An 11,629-nucleotide genomic window follows, 5' to 3' on the forward strand; every position below is an offset into this window, starting at 1 on the left:
TTGTATCAATGAAACGTCCTTTGTTGAAATCAAAACACCAACTGCTGGACGTTTAATGCCTCCTCGTTAGCGTTCAGTATCGTCCTCAGTACAATCCCAGTCTTAAACAGGAAGGAGAGTTGATTGTGATATTTACGGTCGGACTTTCATCTGGATGCCACTTTTAATACCAGGGACAAATCTTTCTTGTGAACAGCAGGAGGTGATTATCAGAAGGCTCAGTAAATCTCTGCCCTCGGTTTGGAACAGAGAGAGAGGACACGCTTTTGGGAATCGGATCGTTCCGACAAATTAAATTTGACATTATAAACTGAGCAGCATTAAAAGAGACATCGGACACAACAGGATTCGGTTCAGAACGTTCACTCTAACAGACTTAATCAGGAAATTGCCAAGTGTTAAAGACTGATTGGAGATGCTGCTGAGCTTGGACCTGTCTTGTACATATAACTTTATGGGACCTTTAAAAAATAAATAAATAAAACATCTTGAAAGAACACGCTCACTACACCCTTAGCAATCTATGTGGGATTTATTACAGTATTAAGATACATCTGAAACCCTGTGATTATTAATTATACAGGAGACGATATGCATTGTGACTACTACAGTTCGTTCTTCCATTCCTTCTCCAACCGTCCACAGAATAAATAAAAACTTCAAGTGACAGTCGCTCGATGAAGTGAAGGCGGGGTGTGAAGTTATAAGAAATAAAAATAAAAGTTATAAGAAATAAAAATAAAAACCCTGAATGTTTTGCGTGTACTGGTTTATGAGAAGGCAGACCTCTTAACTGTTTAACAATATCGTGGTTCGCAAACTGTGATCACTTCTGTACAATCAACACTGAATTCAGTATAATATTAATAAAGCTGAACTCACACACAAACAAACCAGATCTTATTACAGTGGCATTGGACAAACATGCATGAATTTTCTACATTTCACTGCTTCACAGGATTCAGCTTCCCATCATCCACCGTCTGAGTCACCATCAGAGCCTGCATGAACAGTTTCACAAAACATTACATGCAAGTGGACAGCTCTTGGTATGTAAAGTATGGACGAACCTCTGTAGCTTCAGCTCTTTTCATCTCTCTGGCTCCTGGAGTTTTACCCTTTACCTGTCCCCTTCATTCGGGTCTATGAGCTGCACAATGTTTCCACACTAAAGAAACTCCATCAAACTTTTGTTAATAACTTTTAGATCACTATTAGATTATATAGAGTTTCTAACAATTGCTGGGTATTAATTAACTGCTCGGTAAATGACTGGCAAGTAACACCAATGGTAACATCAGAGATTAACATATACTGACGCTTTGATTAGTTGATTTTATTTAATTTGTTACAACTGTTTAAAAAAAAGTGTGGGGGATAATTGCAAAATAGGAATGTTTACTATTTACAGTTTGAATACACAATAAATCGAGCTGTAAAAAAAAAAAAAAACATGAAATAAATGAATAAAATACAGTCACATTTTTACTAAAGTCGTAAAACAGGGTTGTGTGTTACACCGTGAACTGACGATACTGGTTTTACTCACCGCCATGAAGAAACACACGGACAAGACATTAAACCAGACGAGAATAAGGAATAAATTATAACCTGCAGAAACACGAGGGAGCACAATGAAATGTTTAGGGTTAAACACACAAAAAAGATAATCATCTGAATTATTGACGAGGTCAGGAGCCAAACCTGTGAACTTCAGAATCATGATCGATAGACTAAAATATCACACTGAAGTTTTTTATACAGCTCCAATTTGACATCGTACAAATCAGGTTTGTTGCAAAATCCCTGTATCTGGAACACGTCATCAACCAGCACGGACACGTGACCGTCACGCGTGTAAGAAAGGGAACGTGTGTACAGAAAGACTCTGGAAGCTCATCAGTACAGTGACGGAAAACAAACGACGCTAACGTTCGCTTCTTTCAAGTATAAGAGACGACCTATATTAATATAAGTAGTAATCGCACAAAACCCTCTTGAGAAAGGACATGTCACGGTGGACGCACATTCTGTAAACAACACCCACTTTCATACACACAAACCTGCATTTTATTTGGAAAGACATGACGTTCGGCCCTAGCTAAATTCTTGGTCCACGTACAGTACACAGAGCTTTTTTACCGGTGTAATTAAAATCGGTCCACTGTGAAAGTCATTTCTCTTCAGCGCTCCAGTTTTACATCCGCTACAGACACGAGTCACATCAAAGCTAATAAAAATGTTTATGAGCTTGGAGTAATAAATAACAAGCATATTTCTCTCATGCATAAAGTAAAACCCAAAACCTCCGCACCCCCCTTTATTAGCAAACGTGTATATGAAAGTGTAAGAATGTAATAAGTCTGAAATTTTAATGAGGCTATCATTTTTTAAATTTAAAAAAAAAAAATTTTGTATTTTTTTGTATTTGTTTTCTAGCTCAAAGTTGAGAACTGGTGCAGAACTTCTCACTTCATGCAGTAGATGGCGCTGTTTATCTAATAACATCTATCTGTCTTTTCCTCAGGAGAGCCTCTGTGTTCTGTAGGCTGGAGTCACGTAGCTGCGATGAGGAAATCTAAAATATTTACACCGTTAGTTTTATTACAGTTACGCTGCTGTGGTAAATGCTAGCACAAAAAGCTAGGTCGAGATTTAGTTTCATGGTATTTAATGTCTCTTTTTAAAAAAGTGAGGACGTGAGAGGATACCGTGACGCACTGAAGCCTTCGAAATCAAGCTGGAAGGTTAACCACTCGTCACCGTGACTCGTCCGACTTGTAATCTCACTTCAGTTCATTCTCAGTTGATCAGTTGATGATTTTTGTCCATTTTTTGGGGGGGAGGTGGGGTGGGGTGGGGTAGGGTCGGGGATCTCAGATCAGCTCTCATGATCCATGTCAGCAATGAGCTGCTCCAGTTTGTAGGCGAGTCTTTGTTTCTGGGCCAACGGGTCCTGCTTCAGAGACTGCACTATCTGCACACAGCCACAAGAGGGCAGGAGAGGACAATAATGAGACATAAATTACATCGCCCCCATATCCTCACAGAGCAAATCCCGAGTTTCACACTAACAGTGTGTTAGTCCTCCTGGGAAGTTTGTATTTACGATGTCAGGTGTGTATAAGTCCCTCTGGAGCAAGATGGCGGTGTACAGCGAGGCTTTTTAAGTCTATTTCTATAAAATGAAGAACAAAGATCAGGTGTGTTTAGCTTTTTTATGTTTTTAATAAATTTATGAAGCCGGTATAAACTTCGTTGTACAATTACGATTTAATATGTAACGATGCTGTCGTATCTTGTGCAGGAAATTAGCTTGTTTTATTGTAAAAAAAAAAGTTAAGCCTGATATTAACTTACTGCATTTACCAAACACTTTAATAACTGAAATCAGCGTCTGAGTTGAGTAAACATCCGATTTCAACAAATTTACCGTCAACTACAGACGTTACGTCGGTTGATTCCACCGCGTTTTCTTACAGACACGCCCCCCAGACTCGGACACTCTGAGCGCAAAGAAAATCCGGAGTTTCCCCCGCTCGTAATTACAACTTTGTGGTGGCGTTCGTCTGCGTTCGACTCGTAAATACGATCTTTCCGACACAACCATAATGATACCATAACGGCAAATTTCCAGCCCGTAATGCTGATATATATGAAATGTAAGCAGGGGTTTGGGAAGGAGAATGAGTTTCAGAAACACAGTACCAGAGTCTCCCATCTTCACATCTACAACACGTAACTAATCGGATAAATACGGACCGTACATCACGCAGTTCTCCAGTGCAGCTCCCAAATCCAGACATGTTGAGACAGCTGGAACTTTCTGACATCCAGCCAGACTGTGGGTTTAATCTCAGGCCCAGAACTACATCCGGGTTCCTAAAAGCGTCTCGGTTTTAAATAATAATAATAATCGATTCCCAGCAAACCTACAGTACAGACTTGATTTCTCTCTTCACGCTGGTCTTTCCTTCCCAGTCTGCAGCACAACGTCTGAATAACTGGTGACTTTTCTGTTTTTTTTCTCAGTGTGTCCATGAACTGCGCCAGAGTTTTTGTCAGTGTAAAGTGAAAGGACTTAATGTTGGGTAAAGATCAAGGCAAGTTAGATCTCCTGGGAGCTCATTTACCACCGAGCCGTGAGATGAGGACGTTTTAAGGACAGGAGCCGGTTCTGCATTTCTGTGTGTTCACAATCCAAATGATCTGATATCGTCTCCTTTTCCTACGAGTTCTGCAGTTGTCCCATGAAGGTTCCATCTAGAACCCTACAACAGTTTTTTTTTTCCTATCAGAAAGAACCCTTAATTATCAAATGAATCCTTAAATAACCTTTTTATTTATTTATTTATTTATTTATTTATTTATTTATTTATTTAAATAAAGAGTCTATGTATTAACTGGAGCACGTAAATAAAACGCTGAAATGAGTTCTGGTGGGTTTAGGACCACGAAACAGACGCATTAACATTCGTATTAAAACTTTCAGCTCTACATTACAGGCCTTGATGGATATGGATGGCTCCGTATTAAAGCATGGGATGGCTCCGTATTAAATGGTGGGAAGTTTCTGGATTAATAAACTCCAAATTGTTACTCTTTACTTTCTTCTTAATATCCAGGTCTTGCAGCAGGTACAAACAGCATGAAGCACAAGAGACGTGACAGTAAGTGTAAGCAGATCTGAAGTGTACCGTACCTCCTGGCTGTACTTCCTGACGTAGGCGTAGATCTCGTGCAGGGCACTGAGCGCGTTAAACTCGTGCGAATGAAGACGCGCTTGCTCGGCCAAATACGCGTTCATGTCCTGATCGCTGATGGACGGCAGACGGCTTATATCGGCATAGTACCTGTAAACGAGACAGAAACACACCTGAGCTCGGTTCCAAAGCCCACAGAGATGCACAGTGAGGAATTCTAATACAAGAAATGCTTTTGCTTGAATTGAGAACATGGTAGGAACTACTCTCGAGATTCTTTGTGCTGTCATTCATCAGAAGGAACGGTCCGCAGAGGAAAGTTTAAATACAAGACACGATTACGTTGCGGAACCTCTCGCTACAAGTCACTCGGTCGTCCTGATGAAATGTTGAGTGCAGCTAACATTAGCTAGGCTACAAATTATGTGAAGTGCACTCTCATTCTGTCCAGAAGGACATGGTATTCGTAGGGTATCGTCATGATCAGAACAGAACACAGCCAGAGGTTATCCTTCCTCTCCTCCTGATTGGCTAGTTCTGTCTTCCCTATTCACACCTGCCTCAGGTTTGTTCTAAGTAAGAACTGCTGATTGGGACTCCTTCAGTCACGTGACCATCACGGCGTACAGCGTTAACAATTTTAGATTGAATCTGTCGGTCGTGTCTCTTACCGCTCCACCCAGCTCTTATAGTGCGGGATGTCTTTAGCATAGAGGAGCTTGTTCGAGGGCGAGTCCTTGCCAAGTCGATGTTCCGAGGTCGAGCACGAGTCCATGAAGGTCTGAGCCACTACGGATAGACACGCGTCTGTAATGCTGCTCTTGTGGATGTCGAACACGAACTGAGGGTTTTTGATCACGTTCACCCAGAAGCGCAGAGGAAGACTGCGTGAGAAGAGTTCAAAGTCAATCGACAAATAACAAGAACAATGTTTCATTTTAAGGAACTGGCTTGATCCTCACTCGAGTTACTGATGATTGGAACCTTCCAGTCCTCATCATAATCTCCTGCATGCCTCAGCATTATGAAATCTAAGCGTCTAGTATAAGTATTGTTTTTTTTGCGTCTTGTCGTGTCTCACCAGTTGCTCTTCCACGTGTGTCGGACGTCGGGGTCGTGGATGCCGTGTTTGTCCGCCTGCTCATCCAGGAAGTCGAACATGTATTTGATGGCGAGCGGGAGCGCGCTGCCCCGATTCGCCGTGCTGAAGAGCGTCTCGAAGAGATCGTCCACAAACTTCTGCAACGTCCCCTGCAGGAACACGGACACAACTGGTCATTAGGAATCACTACTGTGTGTGTGTGTGTGTGTGTGTGTGTGTGTGTGTGTGTTTGACCTTGGTGGCCAGAAGGCGGGTCAGGTAGATCTCGGACACCATCTTGCTGCCGCGATCAGCTTCTTTTTGGTCTCCGTGGTCGTGGTTTTTGACCAGATGCCAAACTTTAACGCTGCTCTCCATATCTGGCGTGATCATCGGCACCAGGGAGTGTGAGAAGTCCGGACTGCCCGCGGACACGGAGCGAAGGACTGCATCTGAGGGAGAGAGGGAGAGAGAGAGAGAGAGAGAGAGAGAGAGAGAGAGAGAGAGAGAATTGTGTTCGGTTTGGCTTACACAAACGTTTACACACAACTTTAATAAAATATTGAAGTGCGGCCCTTTGTCAGTGTGAGTGTAAAACAACTGAGTAAATATTCAATAAAAACATACCAGTGACATAGAGATAAACAAATAGATAAACAAATAGATAAACAAATAGATAAACAAATAGATAATCAGATAGATAAATAGATAGATAAACAGATAGACAGATAGGTAGACAGGTAGATAGACAGATAGATAAACAGACAGACAGATAGGTAGACAGGTAGATAGACAGATAGATAAACAGACAGACAGATAGGTAGACAGGTAGATAGACAGATAGATAAACAGATAGACAGACAGGTAGATAAACAGATAGACAGGCAGATAGACAGATAGACAGGCAGATAAACAGGTAGACAGACAGGTAGATAGACAGGTAGACAGACAGGTAGATAGACAGATAGATAAACAGGCAGATAAACAGGTAGACAGACAGGTAGATAGACAGAAAGATATACAGGTAGATAGACAGGCAGATAAACAGGTAGACAGACAGGTAGATAGACAGAAAGATAAACAGGTAGATAGACAGGCAGATAAACAGGTAGACAGACAGGTAGATAGACAGAAAGATAAACAGGTAGATAGACAGGCAGATAAACAGGTAGACAGACAGGTAGACAGACAGGTAGATAGACAGGCAGATAAACAGGTAGACAGACAGGTAGATAGACAGGTAGACAGACAGGTAGATAGACAGATAGATAAACAGGTAGACAGACAGGTAGATAGACAGATAGATAAACAGGCAGATAAACAGGTAGACAGACAGGTAGATAGACAGAAAGATAAACAGGTAGATAGACAGGCAGATAAACAGGTAGACAGACAGGTAGATAGACAGATAGATAAACAGGTAGACAGACAGGTAGACAGACAGGTAGATAAACAGGCAGATAAACAGGTAGACAGACAGGTAGATAGACAGAAAGATAAACAGGTAGATAGACAGAAAGATAAACAGGTAGACAGACAGGTAGATAGACAGATAGATAAACAGGCAGATAAACAGGTAGACAGACAGGTAGATAGACAGAAAGATAAACAGGTAGATAGACAGGCAGATAAACAGGTAGACAGACAGGTAGATAGACAGATAGATAAACAGGTAGACAGACAGGTAGACAGACAGGTAGATAAACAGGCAGATAAACAGGTAGACAGACAGGTAGATAGACAGAAAGATAAACAGGTAGATAGACAGGCAGATAAACAGGTAGACAGACAGGTAGATAAACAGGCAGATAAACAGGTAGACAGACAGGTAGATAGACAGAAAGATAAACAGGTAGATAGACAGGTAGATAGACAGGTAGACAGACAGGTAGATAAACAGGCAGATAAACAGGTAGACAGACAGGTAGATAGACAGAAAGATAAACAGGTAGATAGACAGGCAGATAAACAGGTAGACAGACAGGTAGATAGACAGGCAGATGGAAATAGAGATATATATACACAAAGCCTTTGCAGACTTTTTTCCTAGTATTTGGTCTAAAAGGGTTTTAAAAAGTGACCAAAGGTTAAAAAGGCTTTGATATTCACAGCATTTCTTTTATAACATTTCAGTAATTATTTATTTATTTATCTAGTATCAGTTTGTACTTTCTGTGTTGTATGTAGAAAGTGTGAGGCTCGGCATGTCTCATCCTCAGGCTGTGTGCCAGCAGAGATGAAGAGGTTAATGATACACACAGCAGGACATGTAGTACACTCGCACACTCACACACACACACACGCACACACACACACACACACACACACATACCCACAGCAGTTCACACCGTAATTAGCCTCTGCTTCCATCAGCAGATTAGACAGGTTGAACTCTCACCCCCTCCGCACCGAGCGGCTCATCACACGAGGTCGTTCAGCAGAAACTTCTCGTTCACACTACAAGGTCACGGCACACTTTCACACTCATTAACTCACACACACTTATATCATAACTAACAAAAGAGCTGCTCTGCACTGAACTTTTCCCCGAGACCCACAAGCTTCATTTCAGATTCCTGTCCTTCCACACAGCACGTAAATACAACGCTGAAATGAGTTCTGGTGGGTTTACGACCATGAAACAGACGCATTAACATTCGTATTAACCCTTTCAGCTCTACACTACAGGCCTTGATGGATATGGATGGCTCCGGATTAAAGCGTGGGATGATTCTGGATTAAACCTTGGGATGGTTCTGGATTAAATCGGGGATGGTTCTGGATTAAATCGGGGAAGGTTCTGGATTAGGTGAGACAGTGGAAAAGGCTCATCTGATTTACTGTGATGCTACAGACAGACGTTTTCTACACGATGGCGGGATGCTGTGATCGGCCTTCGTGGGTTCCTCTCGCGTCATGGTTTTATTCGATCCGGTAGCTCGCCTCTGTACTTCAGAACTGAAGTGTGTCAATAAATTCTACAGTTCATGTGCACGTACAAGTTTGAAGCATTCAAAATGCACTAGAACAATATTGTTTGGAAACGCTGTTGAGTCGGTGACGGTGCAGAATGGAATGTTCCACTTACAGATCAGATTACACTGCGCTGAGGAATAAACAACAGACTAATGACTTCTCCGCATCTGTAACGCTCCTGAATTCACACTGCATTCATTTCACACACTTCATTAATGTAACACATGGGAACTACATCAGGCTCCATCCTGTATCTTGTCACTGGTTTGTTCCTCTGTGTGTGTGTGTGTGTGTGTGTGTGTGTGTGTGTGTGTGTGTGTGTGTGTGTGTGTGTGTGTGTGTGTGTGTGTGTGTGTGTGTGTGTGTGTGTGTGTGTGTGTGTGTGTGTGTGTGCACACTCCACATTCCCAGTGTTATTCTGGTATTTGACCGCTGTCTATTCGCCGGATCTGTGGTTACGGCCCTCGCCATGGATACGGCCCGGACTTTTTATTTTTATTTAAACAGCACGGTGGGATTTGTGCTGCAGATAATCAGTTAAATGTGTAGTATATTTTAGCCTGGGGTATTTCAGGATGTTGGTGTGTGTGTGTGTGTGTGTGTGTGTGTGTGTGTGTGTGTGTGTGTGTGAGAGAGAGAGAGGCTGAAATATGGTACAGGACGTTCAGTGGTTTTAGCTCTAAGGCAGTTGTAACGCTACTTTTAATGAGCTGTGTTCTGTGTTTGTTCCTCTGTGGGTGTGAAGATCGAGCTTCACTCATCTATGACCCTCGGCACGCTGACACGGGGTTATTACACACCATCTTCGAGCAGGGTTAAAGAGTGTGTGTGTGTGTGAGAGTGTGTGTGAGAGAGAGAGAGAGAGAGAGAATGGTTTTAACTCAAAAAGACGCAAGTACAATTGTTATCATTACATGCATGGAACAAATGCAGGAAATTATATAATGGTAATAAATTAAAATGTGTATAACATTTCATTAATCATTAATAAAATTAATAATAATAATAATAATAATAATAATAATAATAATAATAAGGATTGCACCCCCAAAAAACATTTAACAACTTTATGAAGAGTAGTGTAATAAAAGGCGGTGTAAACCGTCGTGCGTTGACATCAGCTCGTGTTCCGTTCTGAAGAGGCGTCACGTGATGATGTCATCAAAAAGCGCCAGTCTAACACACACGGGAGCTCTGGGGAGCTCGTGTTCACTCGTGTTCACATCACGATTTATTTCAAGTTTTTATTCAATCTTGTTAAAAAGACGCGCAGTACAGGAGAGATGGGGGGATTCCTGACGGTTTATTTATCCTTGTGTGATGGAGAGAGATTAAACAGAAAGAAATGATGCTTCAAGGCACCGTGATGATTAATTGAGGCTGAATTGGTTAATCGCGTGGTTTAACAGCGTGTTTCTCCTGCAGGACCAGAGCAGAATCACAGACTCACCGTATCGGCTGAAGCTCTGCGGGAAGCTGGCCGATGTCGAGATGTTGTAGGAGGACATCTGCTTAGGTACCAGAGCCATCACACAGCGATCAGACACCTACCCACACACACACACACACACACACACACTTCTATAAACTGATGAAGGTTCAGGGTGAATGTTGTAACCAAACTCTCACCGAATACTCTGTTTATAAGGTTTAACGTCATCCAAAGCCAATAATGTTAACTCGAACGTAAAACATCTGCAAACCTTTCCTATGATAACCAGACCTGAGCTTCATATTAGACCTGAGCTTCATATTAGACCTGAGCTTCATATTAGACCTGAGTTTAATATTAGACCTGAGCTTAATATTAGACCTGAGCTTCATATTAGACCTGAGTTTAATATTAGACCTGAGCTTCATATTAGACCTGAGTTTAATATTAGACCTGAGCTTCATATTAGACCTGAGTTTAATATTAGACCTGAGTTTAATATTAGACCTGAGCTTCATATTAGACCTGAGTTTAATATTAGACCTGAGTTTAATATTAGACCTGAGCTTCATATTAGACCTGAGTTTAATATTAGACCTGAGCTTCATATTAGACCTGAGTTTAATATTAGACCTGTAGCGATGTCTGAACGAATAAAAAAACGAGTGTACATGTGATTAAAAGTAAATAAATAAACGTTCGGATTAGACCCATTTTTGACTGCTCTAATGGGCGTGGCCTGATATTCTAATGAGCTCACTTGATTGAGATATTATGGAGTTATTGTTGATTAGTCTTTAATGGCGTTAGCATCGGCGAGTGAAGATGACCTGATAGTGAACGAGTGTGTTGAGTCTCTTCCAGTCGTTTTCAATTTTAGTGGTGATGTCCTCGTCCTGCAGGACCACGCGCGCTGTGCGGCCCTGACGCCATTCTGTAACACACACACACACACACACACACACACACACACACACACACACACACACACACGCTTTTAGTGCTCTCAGCTGTCATCATGTGACTAACCTAAAATTCAAGGAGACACACAGACACACACATGCTCTGTGATCTAGATTATAAAACACTCATACTCCAGGATGCCTGACCTACTCTGATCCACTCTGACAGCCACACACACACACACACACACACACACACACAGAGTGAGAGAGGAGTGTGTGTGTGCATGCAAAATTCATCTCAATCCCATAACAATCACTTCCACTTTAAATAATTGAAGCGGGTTTGTCCTTCACCGCCATCAATAATCCATCATCTCCCAACCGCTCGGGATAAAACCAGCCGCTCCTCGCCGGTCGCGACCCCGAGACGAAGTTCTCTTCCCCACCACGTAACCCGAATGACTCACGGCCCTGTTCCACTTCAAGCCTGGTCCCGAGTCCTTTAACTTTTAATTGTGCCTCATTCCTAGTT

The 11,629-nt window shown here is 41.9% G+C and overlaps 1 protein-coding gene across 1 annotated transcript in view; it reads right to left on the reverse strand.

Annotated features, from left to right (window-relative positions):
- Positions 1-513: 513 nt before the first annotated feature.
- The window catches only part of LOC108281041 (plexin-A2), a gene marked incomplete at its 5' end in the record, with an annotated part of 23,954 nt that continues 12,838 nt past the window's right edge, over positions 514-11,629 (reverse strand). The window contains 7 exon segments of the mRNA XM_053674105.1: positions 514-2,977; positions 4,703-4,853; positions 5,375-5,587; positions 5,785-5,954; positions 6,040-6,236; positions 10,211-10,307; positions 11,023-11,126. Of these exon segments, the coding sequence (XP_053530080.1) occupies positions 2,882-2,977; positions 4,703-4,853; positions 5,375-5,587; positions 5,785-5,954; positions 6,040-6,236; positions 10,211-10,307; positions 11,023-11,126 (1,028 nt within the window).

The sequence above is a fragment of the Ictalurus punctatus genome, chromosome 21 (genome assembly GCF_001660625.3).
Source record: "Ictalurus punctatus breed USDA103 chromosome 21, Coco_2.0, whole genome shotgun sequence".
In the NCBI taxonomy this organism is placed as follows: Eukaryota; Metazoa; Chordata; class Actinopteri; order Siluriformes; family Ictaluridae; genus Ictalurus; species Ictalurus punctatus.